General features: G+C 38.5%; 1 protein-coding gene across 1 annotated transcript; it reads left to right on the top strand.

Annotated features, from left to right (window-relative positions):
* The first annotated feature begins 18,965 nt into the window (after positions 1 to 18,965).
* Positions 18,966 to 21,538, top strand: LOC149919234 (syncytin-A-like). The gene has a single exon (XM_090136439.1). The coding sequence runs from the start codon at positions 19,817 to 19,819 to the stop codon at positions 21,146 to 21,148; it is 1,332 nt and encodes a 443-aa protein (XP_089992565.1). The 5' UTR covers positions 18,966 to 19,816; the 3' UTR covers positions 21,149 to 21,538.
* Positions 21,539 to 22,248: the final 710 nt, after the last annotated feature.

Raw genomic sequence — 22,248 nt, 5'->3', positions numbered from 1 at the left:
CTGTTGACTCTGTGGGCAGCTTCCCACGGTTTTGAGCACAATAATATTTATTTCCATGTAATCTTTTTTTTTTTTTTTAGCCAGGAAACTGAGGAATAGTGCTGAAAAAATAGAAGGTGATATGCTCTCTTTGTTTTTTGTTGTTGTTGTTGTTTGTTTGTTTATTTTGTGTGTTTTTTTGTGGAAAAAAAAAGAGGAGGTTTCGCAATGTTTTTAATCATATGAGAGAGAGATAAAAAGAATAAGGGAAAATTCACAACTCCTTAAGAAGAATTTCAAAGGTGAGAGTTATAAAAATGCATAACGTTCATCTACATTTCCAAGACCAACTCACTTGGAAGCCTGTTGTTTCATAATTTTCCAGCTGTTATTGCTAATATTACAGAATGAATCTTTGTCTCTCCACTGGCTTTATCACGTAAACTACTACTTCATGTGCTTAATCTTAAGATTAAACTGAAAAAAACAGAGGTGCCAGGTTTAGGTGTGATTTCCATCCATTGCATTTTAAGAAAATTACAGATATTTATGTTTAAATCACAAATTTTATAACTTGGGAAGTGTTTTACCTGCTAGTATCAATATTTGACCTTCCTTAACACTTTTTGTTTGTTTGTTTTGTTTCTCTTGTCTAAAACTATTATTTTAATGGAAATGAATGAAGATCACACTATCCCACTGTATTGATTTTGTCGTGTTTAATGTAATTTTTATTAAGCTTGTTTTTTTTAAAAAAATTATTTTTGTAAAGGAAACTATCATTATATATTATATAATATATATATACATATATATATATATGTATTAGTCAAAGTAGTCTTACAGATTCATCAGATAAGGTGAGGCAATTTATTTTGAATTAGTGATAAAGAAGAATCCCTAGTTAATTATGTTTGGTCAAGGATCCTGAGGAGACATTAACAAAAAAAAAAAACCATGTTTTAACATCATTGTCTTGTCACAGTTCCCTACATTCACCTGAACAAAGATAATTTTGGAAAGTACATTTCTGAACCACATGATCACACATTTGTGTTGGAATACCACTTGCTTGATGTTGATGAATGAAAGGGCAAGTATTCAGGTCTTACTGTTGCACAGCTAATGATATCATTTCAAATAGGATTTAGTTTAGAACTGGCAATGAAACCAAATTACCTCAAATACAAAAGGTGATTCTACTTTCTTTCAAGGGAAGTCATTAGCAATTCAATAGAATAAAGCATTCCGTAGAAAAATTAATACAATATTTTATTTTCTAAGGTGAAGGATCGCAATATTGAGTATTACTCAATACAAAAACAACCAAAATATCATGAAACTAGATATTTCAAGGAAATCAAGCTCTTCTTGTATTTTTCAATAAATTAATGGCCACTTTAATTTTGAGAACTCTCTCATTTTTGTTAATTTGCTTGTCTGTTTACTTGCTTGTCTGAACGGGAACTGCAGATTTTACTACAAGAAAAAAAAATACCATCCTCAATACCTTTCATTAAAGTATCTTAATATTTGTTCTCTTTTAAAGAGGTGTTAATAGTTAATTGAGTCATTTCTACCACTTTATTAAGACTGGTGATCTGCACAGCAGTTCTGAATAAAACAATTTGCAACTTTAGACCAGATAACCTCTGAAAATTAATCAAACATGGAGCACTGAACCTGAAAAACTCTTGGAATCTCTATGTTCACCAGTCCACAAGACATTTATTGCAATTAAAATATATATAACTGTATAATTTATAAGCTTTACATTAGATCAACCTTTTATTAGGCTTTCATAAAAATTTTATAAAAATGAAAACTTATTAATCTTATTAAAAAGCTATAGAAAATGAAATTAGTCTAATCTAGAATTTACCATCCTCCTAAAGAGAGCAATTAGGATTTTCAAACTTTCAAGAGCAGTGGGTTTAGCTGGTATTATCTTCTTTGGTTTTACAGACAGTTATATGTTTTTGTCCTTTTTCTACTCTTAGATCAAATAGTATAAATCGTGTACAGCTCATTTGAGTTGGGCCTGTTTTGCGCATATGTAAGTGGCAGCTGAAACAGCCACAATAATCTTTTCTCACAAAACCAGAATAAGAATTCTAACTCATACTTTATAGTGTAAGATTGGTCCACATATGAACTTATGACTTTTAGGGAGAAAACACTATTTACTTAGGTCAGGTTAAAATCCAACTTTTACTTTTTGAAACACAAAGTTGAGCTACCAAGTACTGAAATATAAAGGTGGATTTGAAGTTATCTGCAAGTCAGAGAATGGCTGAGTGAATTTGGCTGATGTATTCCGAATAGAAAAAATACAGAGAAGTTCTGGTGGCCATGAGCCAGCAGTGTGCCTTTGTGTCCAGGAAACGCACCCTGGGGGTGCATTAGGAAAAGTTTTGACAGCACATGGAAGGAGGTGATTCTCTTACTCTACTCTGCACTTGTGAGGCCACGTCTGGAGTACTGTTTTCAGTTCTGGGCTTGTCAGTTCAAGAAAAGTAGGGAACTATCTACAGAGAGTCCAACAGGTTGTCACAAAGATGATCAGGGCTTGGAGACCACCTGTATAAAGAAAGACTGAGAGACCTGGGTTTGCTCAGCCTAGGGAAGAGTGAACAGATCTTATCAACACTTATAAATAAAGGACAGGAGTCAAGTGAATGTGGCCAGACTCTAGTCAGTGGTGCCCAGAGATAGAAAAAGGAGTAATGAGCACAAAAAGGAACATAAGAAGTTCCAAATGAATGTGAGGAAAAACTTCATTACTTTGAAGGATACAGAGCATTAAAACAAGCTGCCAAGAGATGTGGAGTTTTCTCTGCAGATATTCAGCCTCCCCATACATATATCCCCCAGGATACTTTCCTATGCAGCCTACTACAGGAAACCTGCTTTAGCATGGGGGTTGGACCGGATGATCTCTAGAGATCACTTTCAACCCCTATGATTTTGTGGTTCGGTGTGAGAATTTATTTCGTACGTTTCTGCTGATGTTATTTTTTAAAAAACCTTGTGATTGAGATAATATTTTTATACTATGTATCTATTATCTCAGATATCTCAAAATACCTTACTGACTGATTGATTTTATCAGCAGATTTGTCGATTTTCTAAACCCTTACTTAGTGACACGGGGAAATTTTTCTTTCACACAAAGATAGTATAACTGGAGTCTGTATTTTCATGACTGCGTCTTATGCTGATTATGCTGAAGAGTTTCTATTCTAGAAGCCTATCTCCAAAAATATAAAGAATAGGAGCTCCTGATTGCAACAGCTGTGACAGAGCTGGGAAACCCCTTTTCAAACTCTGCCAATAACACAACAAAGAATGTTTTTTCTCCTATGCCCCATTCAGTCTTGGAGAGAGTCCATCAACATTTACGTAAATAAATACTTCATCAGCATTAAACATTTAATATTTGGCATTTGTATACAACTAAACCTCCCTGAGCCACAGAATCCGTACCTTAAACATAAGAGATGGTGAAACCATTGTGTGAATTAACATATCCTTGTCATGGCACCCATAGTGGTGAATATGCATTCTGGTTTGTTTGCCCTCTCACTCTCTCTTATCAGAATAAAGACTCAACCAGCATTTCTATATTAATGCAACAAGTGATAGGTGTATTTGTGGGACTGTTTATTTCTTACAGAATTTATCTGAAAACAGTGCTGACAGGATAGTTCCTCATGCGCTTATAACAGCCCCTGGGTAAACAACTTTCCTGTCTAAAAGATCACACATGCATATATTTCACGGGTTAGAAGTTGTACATTTAATCTCAAGAGCTCATGTTGTTTTCACTGAAATTTGTCATATGAATTTGAAATATAACAATCTGTGTCACCTTGGGATGTTTGTATTGGGATGTTACATCGAAACTCAATGCTGATGGGGAAAGATGAAGTATTATTGCAGATATACAGATTTTCAAGCCAGAAGGAATTCTACGACAGGAATTCTACTGTTTCTTCTTCAGTGCAACACAAAACCTACCAGAGCAGCTATAATTTTGGCAGGATTCCTTATTAGAATAATAGAATCATAGAATCAAAAAATCCTTAGAGTTGGAAGGGACATTTAAAAGACACCTAATTCAATTCCCCTGCAATTAACAGGGACACCACATCTAGATCAGGTTGCCTGGGGCCTGATCTAGCCCAGCCTTGAAAGTCTCTGGGGACGGGGCATCAACCATATCTCCAGGCAACATGTTCCAGTGACACACCACTTGCACTACGATAGACTTTTTCCTTATGTCTAACCTAAATCTACCCTCTTTAAGCTTGAAAACATTTCCCCTTGTTCTATCACCACAGGCTCTGCTAAACAGTCTGCCCCTTTCTTTCTTGTAGCTCCCTTCCAGAATTGAAAGGTCACTTTCAGATCACCTTGCAGGCTTCTCTTCTCCAGGCTGAACAGCCTCAGCTCTTTCAGCCTGTCCTCTCAAGAGAAGTTTTCCATCCCTCGTATCATTTTTGTGGCGCTCCTCTGAACACACTCCAACAGCTACGTGTCTCTCTTGTACTGAGGACTCCACATCTGGAGTGACAAATAATTTGGCATTGGTTTGAACTTGGTAGCGATATGACCTCTTGCAGGCAGGCAATTTGCTGGAAATGCTATAAATATATAGACATTCTTTGCAATTGAGATGGACAATATTCAATCACTCTTATAGCTGATAGTGAAATAGTGTCTCTGTCTTCTTAAATGATAATGTAGCACTTTAATGACCTGATAATTTAAATATGTTGGAATTGATTACATACTTTATGATTTTTCTAGTAATGTAGATTAGTTAATACAATTTCTACAGAAAAATGTTTATGACTTCTATAATTTACTATGCCAAAATCAGAGTTTAGAATCTGACAGATTCTTGAAGCAGATCACTGAAGTAAGAGAGAATCCTATTACTCACGGAGGACACAATGAAGTGTCCTAGTAGATGTTGCTAGATGCTGACCTTTTAGGGGACAAATATTTTGTATTGTTCACTTTTTCAAATAAGGAACAGGAACTGCAGACTACTCTGGGTGTCTGTTGTCAATTTAATGCTTGTGGTTCTTACATCAGGATACTCAACTGCCATATTTCTATTGTTCCATACTGTTTATTTTATTACGACTGTGTTCAATTTTCCTTGCTTTTTCCCATTTTCTTTTATAACAGATCACATCCCCAGTTTAAAGTAGACATGCTGTTTTATGCATATCACAATCTTTATCAATTCCTTTGCTAGGACAGCATATCCTTATCATGGCTGAGGTCTCTAACCACTTGTTCAACTGTATAATATACATATGCACTTAAATTCTCCTTCCTCTCCGAACATGTCAGGTGTTGTCCAGAAAGATTCCTGAGGTTGGTATACATTCTTCATCCTTGGAGGTACTTAAAACCCTGCTGGAGAAAGTCCTGAGCAACCCAGTCTGATCTCACAGCTGAACCTGGTTTGAACAGCAGTTTTCACTAGAAAACTCCAAAAGTCCCTTCCATTCTGAATTATTGTGTCGTTCTCCTTTGTTCTTCTTTGAATAGTGCCTGTGTTCTACTGTGGAGAAAACAAATGGAAGGGAACAAGCAGTTCATATTTCTGATTTTTTATACTTTATTTTCTTCCTTTCTTACTGTGTAGTGAAGCGAGTGCTTAAAAATATACTTAGACACATCAACATTTTAAGAATATATCACTATATTATTTTCATTACATCCTATATCTCATGGCGTAGAAATTGTTAATAATTAAATGAAACAATTAAGAGTAGTTGTCCATTAGGAAAGCTAGCTTTTACCAAAGCCTTTGGATAATTTTTAATCAAAAAATTAAAACAGAATTCATCTTTTTTTTTTTTTTTGGTGACTAAAATGTAGATATCCGTTATAAATACTTTTTCATAGAATCACAGAATCTCCTGAGTTGGAAGGGACACATAAGGATCATCCATTCCAACCCCTGGTTACAGACAGTACCACTCAAAATTCAAACTGTATGTCTAAGAACACTGTCCAAACACTTCGTGTACTCTGGAGGGTTTATAATGTTCTAAAACGTTATTATACTAGCTCTCTCTAGTAGTGAAGTGAAAGGAGCTGGCACCTTCAGCTGCCAATTCATCTCATCCTGAGATAAGTATCTATGATAAATGGAGTGTAAAGCACTTTGGAAAGGCCTATGTTTCTCTCTTCTGAGACATTCCATATGGAACTTCTGAAATTGGAGAACTCATTTAACGTAGAAGACGATTTTTTTGTAAGGCAAAATATGGTAATGTAGTTTATAGACTATTTTCTTTATTCAGCTCTACATGCCCTTTGTTATCTCCTCTCTCTGTTTTTCTTCTTTCTGTCTGATACCAATTGTGAATCAGCTGTATTTTATTACTCTGCTTTTTCAAGTCCGTTTTGTCTGTTTAGTGCCTCTGTGCTATATATAATGATGTAATTATTATGATAATGCTATGGTACTTACAATTTGTCTTTGTCCTTATATTTGTTCAATTTATTTTTTTTTTAATTCATGCATATTTTACCTTTATTTCTAGTATTACATACTTCCATATAAATTCTTCTATTTCCAGTCTACCTATTCTGCCTAATAATCACCACACAGTAAGTCCTTAAGCTAGGCCCACTCTGTCTGAAAGACCTCTGAAGACAAATTTATAAAAGCCTGTCCAGTAAATCATGTTGGTTCTTTAATATTATTTAATAAAACAATTTCATGTCAGAAATCTTGATATCATTTGCTGGAGTTTATGCCAAGTGCTTGTCTTATTCGCTATGGTTATGGGGTAGGGAGGAAAAGGCTGTTGTAGTTGTGTTTTCATATATAGCAACTTCCTCTAAATTTGGGGACTATACTTTGTATGTCCAATAGCTGCTTTTTTAGAGACAACATCTAGGCCTTGTAATCTAGACCAAACAATTCAACTTTTTCATCAAACATTTATTTTCCTTCTTTTTACAATGTAAACATGGAAGATCTCCACAAGCACGCACACAAATAATTAAAATATCTTTTTTATCATTATAGCTATATTATATATAAACAACCAACCCCCAAAAAATAACCCCCCCCAAAAAAAAAACTACCAACATGATGTTACAAACTGTCCATGTATGTTTCTAACCACGAATAGTTTTTGTGCATGCAGATCGGGAAACGTCTGAGGCAAGAATCGTCTTTCTTAACTTGCTCAAAAGCTACAAAGGTGATATTTTTTTCTGACTAGAGGACTGAAGCATCATAGTACAAATAAACAATTCTTGCAATTTTAAAATAAACAATTATTTACCACCTACGAGTAAATTAGAACTGCCTCCAAAATTGGAGTAGTGATATCTATGTCTATGAGGAAGTACAAACAATTCTCAAGATACTTCTAACTGAATGAGGTTAGTAACATACAGTGTATTCACTGGAAACTTTATAGATGATATATATAAAAAACTATGGTTGTTTTGAAGGGACTCTTGGTTTGTTCAGCATGTACTAAGGGTATGTTTTGTTCTAGTATCAGTTCTGCTAGTACAAATAAATACTAATGACTATATATTTCACAGTCCATCCTGAACTATCGCACAACAGTATGAATCTAAATACTTAGTTTTGTGTGAATTTCAGCTTTTGTTTTATGTACCAATATATGTATTAAAATAGGTTTTCTTAAATGTTCTTAAAAATACTATAAGGGTTTATATCTATCATCTGAAAACCATTCAAACTATAACCTGATTCATTTAGTTGTATATGTATGAAAATATTCCTGCCTGCTATTTTGTGGTGCAAAAATAATTGAATTAAAGCTGGTTCCAAAAAAGCAGGAGGAGGTGGCAGCATTTTGTGAAATGTGAATGCTTCCTTGAAATAATAGGCATGTCAGGCTGCTGTTCCCAGGGAGGTAAGGTGCAGATAAAAAGCCATCCTGTAATATGTCACTGATAGTCCTAGCACATTATGCCAGAGCACTGATTCATTGTCTGTGTTTGTACATAAATATATATAATTTACATGTTAAAAAGTAAAAGCTTGACTGATTTCACTTTGCTGCTTTCTTTGGTACTACCTTGAATTTTCACTGCCTTAAAGAAAAATGGATTAGCTGTCATGGTATTGCTAACAGTGCTTGGAGTATTTTTGTGTATGAATGATAGGATTCAGTTTTTCCAAACTTTGGTCCGCACACAATTTTATTTTTGTTCTCTGCATTTTGGCAATACCAGAAACTTTAAACAGATTGTGTTTCTCAGCTATGTGTATTATTTAAAACTATTTTCCAAATAAATTCTGCAAAACATTTTCATCTAAAATTTTCTTGCAAATGTACTGTCTATGAAGTATGATTGTAAGTCGATTATTTTTTATTATTCTGACAAATCATGAGATCTTTTTTCTTTTTCTTTTTTTTTTTTTTTTCTGGTACCTTATTGGATGATATAGTTTCTGATTAGAAACCTCTTGTATATGTATATGTATATGTATATGATGTATATGTATATGTATATGTATATGTATATGTATATGTATATGTATATGTATATGTATATGTATATGTATATGTATATGTATATGTATATGTATATGTATATGTATATGTATATGTATATGTATATGTATATGTATATGTATATGTATATGTATATGTATACATACGTTGGACTCAATCAATGAGGGACTTGGACTCAATGATCTCTACTGGCCCCTTCCAACACCTACAATTCTGTGATTCTGTGATTCTGTGATTCTGTGATTCTGAGGGGAAATTAAATTTAACCTAATAGTTTTCTTTGGAAACTCCATCAACTTTACTTCTGTTCTAGCCACGTTTGCTAGAACATTTTACCTTTGCTAATACTGAGTAGCCCTTTACACACCATTGACCTCACCAGCCTCCATGGGAATGTATGTGGAATGGGAAGCTAGTCAAAACAAGTGAATGCATTCCAACCTTTAACAGCTGAAACCTGTAATGGCATTTTCTGGCCAGAATAGAGACTCTGGGAGCTCAGATCTCTGAGGTAATACAGTCAGAGGCCTGGAAAGATGGTGGCTTTGGCTTGACAGCCTGTATTCCAAGACAGATACTGATTAAGAATACTGGGTAAGACACACAAAAAAAGCCACATGAAAATTCTACTGTTGTTTCTAATTAAGAAGAATGTAAACTCCCTAAGCTTGTAAAACAAACAAGCAAACAAAACTTTGTCCAGTAGATAATACACTCAGACACACTTGCATAATCACACAGACACATGAACTTGAAAGAATTTTTATACCAATGATTTTTGTCCTACTCATTCCACTTATTAGGAGCCTTAGGTATTGAAATGAGACTCAAAATTCCAACCAGATTCATAATCATTTTATTTTTTTCTGATAATATAAAGGCAGAAAGGACAAATAACATAACATGTAAAAATGTTTCTGGGCTCAGTAGTAACCATATTGATTTAATTCATCTCACTGGGGTAGTACTATAATGCCTCAAAAAATAGTGCTGGAAAGTTCAGAGGCATTAATCTTCTTATCTGTGCACTGAATCTCACTCTGAAAAGATAGATGAAGGAGGGCTGATGAATGCTGCTTCATTAGGAGAATTTTAAATTGCAATTTGTCTTCATGAAAACTAGGGATTACACATTTCCAGCTTTCTCCTGGGCCTGCTGGAAATATTTTTAAGCAATAATCTCTGATACAGAATAGTCTTTATAGGAGGAGAGTGATTTTATAAGAGAGGTATGTCCTGGTCAATCTGTTTGTGAATCACAGCAGTGGAAAATCTCAGAACTGCAGATCCAAATTTCCTAATTATTATTATGCTACATGAGAAGGAAAAAAAAAAAAAATCATTTTAACTAACTCAGTTCTGTCTTCAGTAGATTATGCAGAAGATTTTCATAGTGCTTAAGGCTAATGGTGCAGGTGATGAGCTAAAACATGATTAATCCTCAAAATTATCAGGAATCAAAAAGCTTTTTCCTAATAGAATATTGGATGTTAAAATAATATTCTAATAGAATAATGGATACTCTTGCTATTACTCACACCTTAATTCCACACTGCCTTGTTTTGTCTAAAAGTTTTATGACAAGAGAGTGCAAAAGGTGAAAGAAAAAATGAATTGCAAATATGCAGATATTACATCTGTAAACGGAGTCCAAAACCTGTCTAGGCAAGCACATCTTGCCAGGATAATAAGGTCTCAAAAAAATCCATTGCCTGATTGCTAATTCCCTACCTCATCATATAGAATCCTTAGCATACAGACTTCTGAAACCAATGCCAGTGAAGCAAATGGAGATATGCTTGCTAATGCGGAATCAGCATCATCTAGATTGCAAAAGACCTTCAAGATCAACAAGTCCAACCAATAGCTTGACCTACCAAGTCTCATTGCTAAACTATGTCCCTTAGTGCCCTGTCCATACACGCTCTCAATATTCTAAAGATGAGGATTCCACAACCTCCATGGTCAGCCTGTTCCAATGTTTGACTGCCTTCTCTGAGAATAAATTCTTAACATCCAATCTGAACTTCCCCTGAAAGAACCTGAGACCATTTTCTTTTATCCTACCACGTATCACCTGAGAAAATATATGCTTTCACCAAGCATATAAAGGAGAGAAAATTCACATCTGTGTTGCCATACCAGCTCAAATCTTACAGCCAAGTTTCAGAGGAAAAGTATTGCCCACATTTGGAATGATGAAAACTCTGTGCTTTCCCTTTTTTTCCTACACTTCTTTGTCATTTCAGACTTCTACTCAAAGGTGCTCTTTTGACATTACTCTAACCCTACTTGTGGCTCTATGATACAGTTTCAGCGGCAAGAAACGTCAAAATAAAGGGCACCAATTCAACTCCTTACTAGGATGGACTTTTATTTTGCTATTCTGCTCCCTATTTTTTGTGTGTGTGTGCGTTCTCTCTTTCTGTATGCCAGTTCACACAAAAATTTATCCTAGTCTTCTGGTAAAATGATCATATCTTCTGTATAACAAGATGGCTTATTCCTAAAAAAAAGTCCAAACATTCCAGAGCTGCTTGTTAAATTTCACTTCTCATAGTGCTTTCCCAGCGCATTCTACATTTCAATTCCTTAAACAAGCCGGGGTTTCTTCTGACAGTCCTAACCCTGCTGCCTTCCCTCCAGGCTTCTTCTTGACTGTCAACAGTTTGAAGCTGTTGACCATGATCACTGTCAACATAGCTCTTTTTGTTTGTATGCAGCAAGACAAAATCAACATTAATGATGGTTGGACTCTCTAGACTTCACATAAGGATTGTCACTAGTGTAATTGAGGTGCTTCCTGAGCTATCTACCCAGTTCCTTGTTTTTCTCCTCAGAGATGTCCAGATCAAATTTCATTTTAGAGTGGAAGTCTGAAAGCGCAAGGAAGCCAGTTGTTAGGAAGTTGTAGAGAGCATTTAAGTCACTTCTGAATCTTCTTTTCTCCAAACTAGACAGACCAAGTGTCCTCTTGCCTCTCCTCACAGGACATCTCTTCCAGCTCTTTTACAAGTTTTTTTGCCCTCCTCTGGACCTTGTCAAGTATGTTAACATCTTTTCTTTGTTGTTAAGTCCAGAACTGCACATAATATTCAAGGTGAAGTCACACCAATGCCAACTTTAGTGGGAGAATTACCTCTCATAACTGGCTGGCTGTACTGTATTTAATACACCACAAAAAACAGTTTGCCCCTTCAGCAGTCAGGGCACACTGGTGACTCATTCTCATACAAAGTTGCTAAGGCTGCATTCAACTTCTGCATCAGTTGATATTAAGATGATTGATATAAATTTTGAGCAGAACTGGACTAAGAATTGAGCCCTACGAAAGGGAACACCACTAGTGACTGCCAAGCTGCCACCCTGATGTAGCCCCATCACTAGTACACTTTGAGTTCTACCATGAATCCTGTTCATCCAGTAGAGCATGGAGATCTTCACATCACAGTTGGATGGTTTGTCCAGAAGGACACCATGAGGAAAAATTTCAAAAGCCTTACTAAAGCCCAGAAATGCTGCATCTACTACCTTCCATTCATCCTCTCAGTAATTGACATTACCACAGATTAAGATCAATTTACTAAAGCAGGATTTACTTTTCATTAGTCCACATTAACTATGCCTGATAATAGCTTTGTTCTTTAAATGTCTTTCAGTGCCACTCTGTAACTTTTCCAGGGACTAACACGTCTATACTTTCCTGGGTCTTCTCTTGTATCTTTCTTGTTAATGGGTATAACACAGGATAGCTTCCACTCAGCAGGGACCTCCTGAGATTCCTAGGACCTTTTGTAAATCACTGAGAGGGGACCAGCTATGATATCTATGATGCTTGTGTGATATTTTCTGTCTTTGTCTAGGAAGTTGAAATCTGCCATTAGGGTTAGTGCAACCGATCCAGAGATTTCTCCAAATTGCCTTTACAATATCTCAAACATCCCATTACCCTGGCTCGGTGATTGATAGGGAATCCTCACAGAAACATCTGTTCTGCTCTCCACTCCCTTCATCCTTGCCCAGACACCTGCAACCCCCCTCAATGTAAAGGTTATACAGTCTAAATTCTCTCTTATGTACAGTGTAGAATCTCTATTCACTTATCTCCACCTCAGTTATATCCCTTCCGAACAGTTGATAGCCCTCCTTTCCAGCATTCCAACAGTGGGACTTGTCCAACCAAGGTTTATCAGTACCAAAGATATCATAATTCTGGGAATGGACTAAAGCTTTCAGTTTATCCTATTGATCCCAGAAGTTCCTCTTACTGTATGTGTTGTTTCAAAAGCACTTCAGATGTGCTACTAAACTTTCAATACTCTGTGGGAAAGCACAGATGCTCCCATTAACCTTGCTACCCTCAGATGATGCTGAACCATCACAAGTGTTTCACACTGCATTTTCACTTCTATTCAGCAAATTCTTTCTCTCCATCTCCACTCATAGTATCCCTCCTCCAGTGCTTAAGTCTAGACAGTGTGGGAAAGATTTCCCACCAAAGAAGGTGGGAAAAATGTATTTAAAACTTTATATATGAGAAATGGAGTCAGTATTGAATCGACAAAATTATTTCAGGTCTAGGCAGAAAGAATATGAAAACAAGACATAAGTAGCCATGCATAAAATGTCTGAAACCAAAGAGGAAAGAGCCAACAAGATGAGTAATTACAAAGTGAGCAACATGTTTAAGAAAAAAAAAAAAAAAATCCTTCTAGAGAAGACAAGATGGATGAAGGAAGCAAGCTACTCTATGTGAAAGAATGTATTTAATATACTCAGCTGTGTAAGATCTTCAGGGAAAAGGTTGTCGAAGCTATCAGAAAATATACTGTCATTATGGACTATTGCTAGTCTCAGAGAAAGAACAGCGGTGAATTACAGATGTATGTACTCCCTTCCCACACTACCTGTAAAGTCTTCCCATTACGTGGATCAACTGAATCCCTTAGGTCTGGGATCATCCAGGGGCATAACAGAATGAGAACATAAGGAAGCTGATGATCCATCCACGGAAATGGTATAAGTTTGCTGGAGATAGTGAGGACCATCTTTTGCAAGGAGAAAGGTGGCAGACATTCAAAGGAAGTAAGACTTCTACAAAGTGAAAACAGAACAGATTTATGCTCTTCTTCACACCATGAATCTGTCCCACATTTTAGCCTAATCCTAGCTATCTTTAGGTTGGACGTCAGGGGGAAGTTCTTTACAGAGAGAGTGGTGAGGTACTGGAACAGCTGCCCAGAGAGGTTGTGGATGCCCCATCCCTGGAGGTGTTCAAGGCCAGATTAGATGGGGCTCTGGGCAGCCTGGTCTAGCATTAGGTGGGATGGTTGGTGGCCCTGCGTGTGGCAGGGGGGGTTGGAGATTCATGATCCTTGAGGTCCCTTCCAACCCTGGCAATTCTGTGATCTTCTGCTGATTGTCTGAAATTTATGGCTTTTCTGGTATAGGTGTACAGTACACCACATAATATATTCTATTAGTATGATCATCTTCCTGTCTGGAATTCTGTTTTGGAAACTAAAAACACTATAGGAATGGCACAAAGTCAACATAAGCTCTCTGATGTTTACTTTACATCAGATTGATTCAAAGAATCATAGAATTGTTCAGGTTGTGAGCGACCTTGAAGATCATCTGATTCCAACCCTCCCTGCCACGGGCAGAGTCTCCAAACATCAAGTCAGGCTGCCCAGGCTCCCATCCACCTGGCCTTGAGAACTTTAGGGATGGGGCATCCACAGCTTCTGTGGACATGAGTGTCAGTGTGTCCCCACTCTGTTATTAAAGAATTTCTTCCTAACATCTAATCTAAATCTTCCCTCTTTTAGTTTAAAGCCATTTCCCTTTCTCCTATCACTATTGAACCATGTAAAACATCAGTCCCTCTGTTTCAAAGCACCCAAAGGTTGACTGTAAATATAAATTTCTGAGATGAGGCAACAATTCAATTAAGACAAATATGTATTCTTTGCTAATTAAAAATAAAATCCATGGCCTTATTATTTGTAGATTTCTCTTTTTCTCATAATTTTGAAGTGCTGATTTATTAGTAAGTCAGACAGGGAACATCTTACTTTAATCTTAACTATTTTGAAGGCCTTTGATTCAAAGCTTCTCAGGTAATATTAATGGGAAATACTCCACTCTTAGAATAGGTAGGTTAGTTTAAATGAATTACCCTCTAGAAATGACTATTCCCTTCTCCATTACAATGTAGATTTAGATGATTAGGTCCCAGTGAAAGGATATCACATGATATTAAATCAACTGTTAATCCCTAGAGTGGAATTCCATGGAATTTAATATCTCAGTGTGCAACTGGAGATTACTGATAAGTGGTAACCCGCAGGGCTCTGTACTGGGAATAGTATTGTTTGAGATCTTTATCAATGACATAGATAAGTGGAATGAAGTGAACTCTCTGTGTGCTTGTGAACAACACCAAGTTGAGTGGTACAGTTGACACAACAGAATGAAAGGATCATATACAGGGGGACCTTCACAGGCTTGAGAAGTGAGCCCATGTGAACATCATGAAGTCCAAAAGGTCAAGTACAAGGTCCTGCACGTGGATTGAGGCAATACCAAATGTGAATATAGGCTGGGTGATGTGTAGACTGAGAGCAGCCCTGAGGATCTTCGGATCTCAGTGACTGACAAATTGAACATAAGCCAGCAATGTGCACTTGCATCCCAGAAAGCCAATCATATCTTGGGCTACAAGAAAAGAAGCATGGCTAGTAAGGCAAGGGAGGTGATTGCCCCCCTCTATTCTGTGCTTCTGAGAACCCATCTACAGTACTACATCCAGCTTTGGGACTGCCAACAGAAGAAAGACATAGAGCTATTGGAGCAAGTGGAGGAGGAAGTGGAGGAGCAAGTGGAGGAGCAGGTGGAGGAGGCCATGGGGATAAAAGGAGGGAAAACAGGCTGAGTGATTTGCGTTTTTTTTTAATCTTGAAATCTCAGTGAGACCTTATAGTGGCCTTCCAGTACTTAATTTGGGCCTACAGGAAAGATGGAGAGAGACTCATTATCAGGGAATGTTCATTGATAAAGAAGGGGCAACAGCTTTAAGCTAAAAGAGGTTAGATTTATATGAGATTAATATGAGATATCAGAAATTCTCTATTATGAAGGTGGTGATGCACAATTACAGGCTGCCCAAAGAAGCTGTGTATGCTTCATCTCTGGAGGTATTTGAGAATAAAAACTTGATTCTAAGATCCGCTACATATGTTCCTATGTGAAGTTGTTAACAGTATAGCACATTTCCTATAATTTAATCACTGAATATGAATTGAAAGCCAAAATAACTCACCTTATATATAAATCAGATCTGTAAAACCAAGGGAATGACTCAGAAATCTCATCAAAATGCTTAGACTCTTGAAATCAAGTCCACCAGCCATCCTCCAAAAGTAGATGGCTACTGACATTCATTCTTTGAGACACAAATGTCTCAGTGTAGCAAAAAAAAAAAAAAAAAAAAAAAAAAAAAAAAGATTCGTAACAACTGTTATTTGAACTGATAATGAAAGTAGTTGTTCTCAATCTTCAGCGTGATGACTTACTCAGGGCACATAGTATTTCAAACACTCTCCTGGGAGATGTAGCCAAAAGAATAACAAATAAGCTGGAGATTAATCTGCTTAAAAATACCTTTGGTTCTTGTCAATTGACCTTTTTGCACTTTGTTCTGGACTAGCTGTAGATATTCTGTGGTCTACATGTTCTCCAAACATTTACCTCCCTTTGCTCTTAAGAAAGTCAACTGCTCCTCCTAATTTAATATCATCTCCAGACTTACTTATTATGCATTTGACTCCTATACCCAAATCACTTGTAAAACCATTGGAGAGAACTTGCCCTGAAATTAAGACCTGCTGAACCCCACTAGTGACTGACTGACATCCTGATATAACCTCATTGACTATAACTCTTCAAGCCCAACACCTGTCATCCATCACATTATGTTTTTGTCTAGCTGTGTGCAGGAAAGTTTGTCCAGTTGGATACTGAGGGAAATGGTACTGAAATATTTGCTGAAAAAAATATTACATCTACTGGCTTCCTTTGGTCAACTAAATGGGTAGCCTTGTAGTAAAAGGAAATTAATTTAGTTAATTAGTTTGGCAGCACTTTCTCCTCATGAATTTGTGTTGGCCATGACCAATGATTCTGTTTTCTTTCAAGTGTTTTTCCGTAACTCCCAGAATAATTTTCTCTGTAATGGAAGAATTATGGCATATATATTCCCTTGTTATTTTTCTTGAGACTTCCTTAAGACTTGCTCCACAGAGAGATGAAACTGGTCTTTAAAGGTGGACTCAGCCACTCTTATGCAGTGGCTCAGTTGTAATGGCTATCGAGTGCTGTTAAGGACTCCATGGTGGATCCCAGACATCTACACAGAATTAGCACATAGAATACAAAATACAAAGGATCCCAAATCATTTTGGATCGTCATCTACAGGACAACTGAGAAAATTGGTTAGCCCTGAAAAAGAACAATAGATACCTCTGTTCAGGCAATTGTTTTTCAAATTACCACAAAGTTTAGTAGAAATGGAATCTGTAAAATTAATATATCAAATTATTGAAGTCACTTGAACAAGAAGTCAATAACATGCTTTGACACAATTTCTCTTTCTCTCTTGCCTCCTAGATAAAGTGGTGGATCTTAACATATTTGCTGTCATCCCTGACAGAAAAGAACAAGTGCAACTTAGCTTTTTGGGAGCGAAAAAAAAAGCTTATTTTACCACTAGCATTAAATATGATATGAAACTACAGTTCTGGGGTAATAAGGCAAAATGAGAGATGTGGGCAGAAACCAGTATATTTGAAAAAGGCAGATATAACTACAATTTAATATAGAAAATATATGAACGTTGGAACAATTTAATTGAAAAGTAATGGAGCTATCATAAACTAAGAAATAGCACAGCTGGAGGATTTTAAAAGTGATTTGGAAGCAAAATCCTCTCATTGAATTAGAGAATAAAAATTCACTTAGGGACCTTGTAGCATAGCAAAGCTTGTAGAGCTTCTATTGCTAAGGGCCTATCAGCATTTTCATTACAAACCAGTACTTTCTGGGGATTATATTTCATCTAGAAGAGTCAGATGTGAGATGAACTTAGGATAAAATGTCTCAGATTTTCAGAGATTTTCAGTAATGTAAAGGCAACTTTATTATAATAAAAATCTGTATTTGGTTCCCATTTTTTGAATCCACTGCATTTCTACATTATGCAGTTTGTGTAAAGATACCCGAACTAATGCTGACCGAAGGTGGTATGCCCATATAATTAGGTTCAGGTAAATATTTTAAGACAAATAGCTCTGTTGGGGTAATGCTATATCCAATTACTTAGCCAAAAGTCCCAGCCTGGTTTATTTTCTCAGATGAGTTTTATCAATGTAATATATTTCCATTCCCTATAGCTGTGATGAGCTAAGAAGAATTAAAGAAGAGTGGCAGTTATGTGAGAAAACAGGCCTTGGCATGTGCCAGGTCTTATTTGGACGTTACAAGGGGAAAGAAAATAACCACAACAATCAACAGTTTTGAGATAAATCAGTTGGAAAGCCTTAATACGTTTTGGTTTTCAAGGAATTTATAAATGTGAAAAACATTTACTTCCATTTTAGATTAAGTTATGGTGACTGTTATGGTGAAGATTTAGAGGCTAATTGTCAGTCACCAGTTATGTATGACAAAGGATGGCTGAGGGAATACATTCCAGCCTTCCTGGCTTTCAAACAACCCTGTCATGGAGCATCAAAGCTGGGGACAGCAGGGTTTCAAAGGCTGATATTAATTGACAAGAATATACAATACATTTCACTATGTGCCTGGAAAAGTAGGGGTAGAATACAGAACAGAGAAGGAATCAATTACCTTGTAAGAGTTTATGGCACTACCCATTTGTTTTATGATCTCTTTATCTTCTAAAGGTTGCAACTCTAAAATTTGAAGAAGTATTTATAAATCAATTTAGGAAGTTGAAAATGAGGGGAAAAAAAACCAACAAAATAAGACCTGAATGTAGAAAGCATGGAATTTCTACTGATGAGATATGTAGATGGATGAGAAGATGATTGTAGCAACTTTATTAAATTCTCTTCTGGGAAGCAAAGTTGCATGCTGCAGATGCGTGGCACAACAGTCAGAGAGTAGAAGGTTTTTCTTAGTATTCTACAAACTAACACAGAAGTAAACTGCTTTATATCTCTATTTACTTTGCTTGCTTAAGTTGGAGTACCAAACCAGATCTTACAGCAATTAATTCATTCTCTACTGAGTTATCCACATGAAGTTTTTATATACATTCATTTCCAGAAGGAAATGCTTTCCTCACGAATGTATATGAAATATTGCTAGATAATTGTTACATTTTCCAGCATAAAGAAAAATAACTTCTAATCAAGGTGTAGACAGCGAGCCTAGAACCTTCGAGTAATTGCTAGTAGTAACCAGATAAGAAAGTAGTGACGCAAGTGCTTACGCACGATAAGTGGGGTGTAGACGAAGTTGTACAAGGCTATATAAGTTCCTGCCACGAGTTAATAAACGCCATTTTACCACCCACCACATTGGTGTGCACCTGGGGTAGATGGACAGACCGTTGAGTCCCTAACGATTGCGAACACCTGGATGAAGCGGGCTTCATATGGTGACCCCGACGTGATCGTTAGGGAATAGTGGTCGGCCACAGACGGCGTGGCGATCCTGCTCTCATCCGTCTCCCTTGGGGAAGGAGGCGATGACCCTAGAAGAGGGGGCTGCGGCTTAGGAGAGTGGAAGCTGGGTAGCGTCGGAGGGGGCTCTGCGGCCGAGAGCCTGCTTAACCTGCCGAGGACCCAGGAGACCATCGGAAGAGGAGCCCGGTGGTTGCTTGATCCGCGGGAGAGAAAACGCCCGGCGGAGTGAACATGGAAGCCGTCATAAAGGTGATTTCGTCCGCGTGTAAGACATACTGCGGGAAAACCCCTATGGGGAAAACCTTTCCTTCTAAGAAGGAGATCGCGGCCGTGTTATCGCGGTTAGAAAAGGAGGGTGAGCTGGACTCCCCTCAACGGGTGCTCGATTCAAATCGGTGGGATTCACTTACTTCGGCGCTGTGCCAGCGCGCCATGTCCGACCAAAAAGCCTCAGAGCTTAAAACGTGGGGCTTGATACTTGGGGCTCTCAAAGCGGCAAAGGTGGAAGGAGGGTTCGGGGAGGACCGGAGCGTGACGGGGTTGCCGGGAGCAGGTCTTTACTTTCTCATAGATCCGGCGAGGCCAAGATGGTGGCGACGGCAGAGAGCGGAGGCGGAGAGACGGAGAAGAAGGAGTCGCCGAGTCAGTCATGTGAGCCGACAGCTCCGCCCCCGCCTTACCCTGCCCCGTCTTTATGCCCTTCTTTGGGCAAAATGTCTCAGCCAGAACCGCCCCCTGAGGAACGCGATAGGGTGGGGGGCGGAGCGGGGCGGGGGAGCCCGCGGCCGCGGGGGAGCACGCGGCCGGGGGGGGGCCTGGTTACTGACTGGGCTAAAGTTAAAGAGGAAGCGGAAGAAAAGGGCCTAGCGAATCCAGCCGCGTTTATAGTTAGCCCTACAAACACGGAAGCTTGCTCTATCCGGTCGGGATATTGCGGTTATACTAGACAAGAAACAAGGAATATAAGCGAGTTCGGGGCTAACGTTACCTGCTTGTCAAAGGGTGGGGTCCTTTCTAAATCTAGCGGTAGATCCTCATTTAATTGTACGGCAGTTTGGGACTTTTATGGGTATGGGTTCACCTTTAAGCGGGGGGTCAACGAGGTGCTATGGAATAACAAAACTGCTAAGGCATTGCCCCCTGGGATCTTCTTGATCTGTGGGGATAGAGCCTGGCAGGGCATCCCGCAGAATGCCTTAGGAGGACCCTGCTACCTAGGGGAACTGACGTTACTGTCTCCGAATTTCACAACGTGGATGCAGTATGGCCCGAATATCACGGGTCACCATCATCGCCGGAAGCGTTCGAGCCCTCTCCCGGAGAATTGTAACGACGAGGTAGAGTTATGGAGTGCCACAGCACGGATATTCGCATCGATTTTCGCCCCTGGGGTTGCTGCAGCGCAGAGCTTGGCTCAGATAGAACGCCTAGCATGTTGGTCAGTTAAGCAGGCGAATTTAACAACATTAATATTGAATGCGATGCTAGAAGACACGAACAGCATTCGGCATGCGGTGCTGCAAAACAGAGCAGCTATCGACTTCCTGCTCCTGGCACAGGGGCATGGATGTGAAGACCTAGAAGGAATGTGTTGCTTCAATCTTAGCGACCACAGTGTATCCATCCATAAAGCGCTGAGAGCCCTGCGCGACCATACGGAGAAGATCCAAGTGGAGGACGACCCCATCGGGGACTGGCTGAGAAGTGTGTTCGGAGGCATAGGAGAATGGGGTGTGCACTTATTGAAGGGTCTGCTTTTAGGGCTTGTAGTTATCTTGCTTTTGATAGTATGCGTACCTTGCCTTCTACAAATTATGTTAAGTTGTATTCAAAGGATGATTGACCGCACAGTCAACTACCACGTAGAATATAGTAAAATGCAAAAAGCTTGTAGGCAGTCAGAAAACACGGCGGTATAGGGGTAGTGCGGGATCACTTTGCGATTCGGGATGTAACGGGGCAAGGCTTAACTGAGAGGACAATGGCATGTATAGGCGCAAAGCGGGGCTTCGGTTGTACGCGGTTGGGGTCCTCTCAGAATGGGGTAATTACGCTTGTGCATAGGGAGGGGGAAATGTAGACAGCGAGCCTAGAACCTTCGAGTAATTGCTAGTAGTAACCAGATAAGAAAGTAGTGACGCAAGTGCTTACGCACGATAAGTGGGGTGTAGACGAAGTTGTACAAGGCTATATAAGTTCCTGCCACGAGTTAATAAACGCCATTTTACCACCCACCACATTGGTGTGCACCTGGGGTAGATGGACAGACCGTTGAGTCCCTAACGATTGCGAACACCTGGATGAAGCGGGCTTCACAAGGTTGTCACAAGTTTTACAGTGAAGAACATGTAAAAATAATTAACACTGATAAATTTCAGATAAAATAATAAAACTGGTCTCCAGGGACTTTACAAGCTTTCAGAGGTTAACAAAGTAGCAGTAGTCTAGACTATATCACCCATGAAGTAGTCTCACCTCTGACTTCAGTTTTCATCAGGCTCACATCTCTGAATTTCAACAGCTTTTACATCCATGACTGATATAATCAAGTTAGCTTGCCCAGCGTCTCTAGAAGTCTATAGTCTTCCCAGGAAACAAACCTACAATATTTGCTGGACTGGTGCAGCAGCGTTGCAAGTAAGAGGCATCTTTCTAATTTTTTTTTTCTTTTTTTTCTTTTTTCTTTCTTCTGACTGGAAGGTCACTATAAGGTCCTCTGAACCCTTCCCTCCTCTCCTCTCCTCTCCTCTCCTCTCCTCTCCTCTCCTCTCCTCTCCTCTCCTCTCCTCTCCTCTCCTCTCCTCTCCTCTCCTCTCCTCTCCTCTCCTCTCCTCTCCTCTCCTCTCCTCTCCTCTCCTCTCCTCTCCTCTCCTCTCCTCTCCTCTCCTCTCCTCTCCTCTCCTCTCCTCTCCTCATCTCTATTTTAAAAAAAGTTTTGCAAAGGACTTTTTTTCCTGGTAGAATTGCTTGTTAAGAACCTATAAATGGTTTCAGAGAATGGCCTGAATTAAGAAGAAAT

Source organism: Phasianus colchicus, chromosome 2 (genome assembly GCF_987193195.1).
Source record: "Phasianus colchicus chromosome 2, bPhaCol1.hap1.1, whole genome shotgun sequence".
Taxonomy (NCBI): Eukaryota; Metazoa; Chordata; class Aves; order Galliformes; family Phasianidae; genus Phasianus; species Phasianus colchicus.
This window is presented reverse-complemented; position numbering and strand designations above follow the sequence as displayed.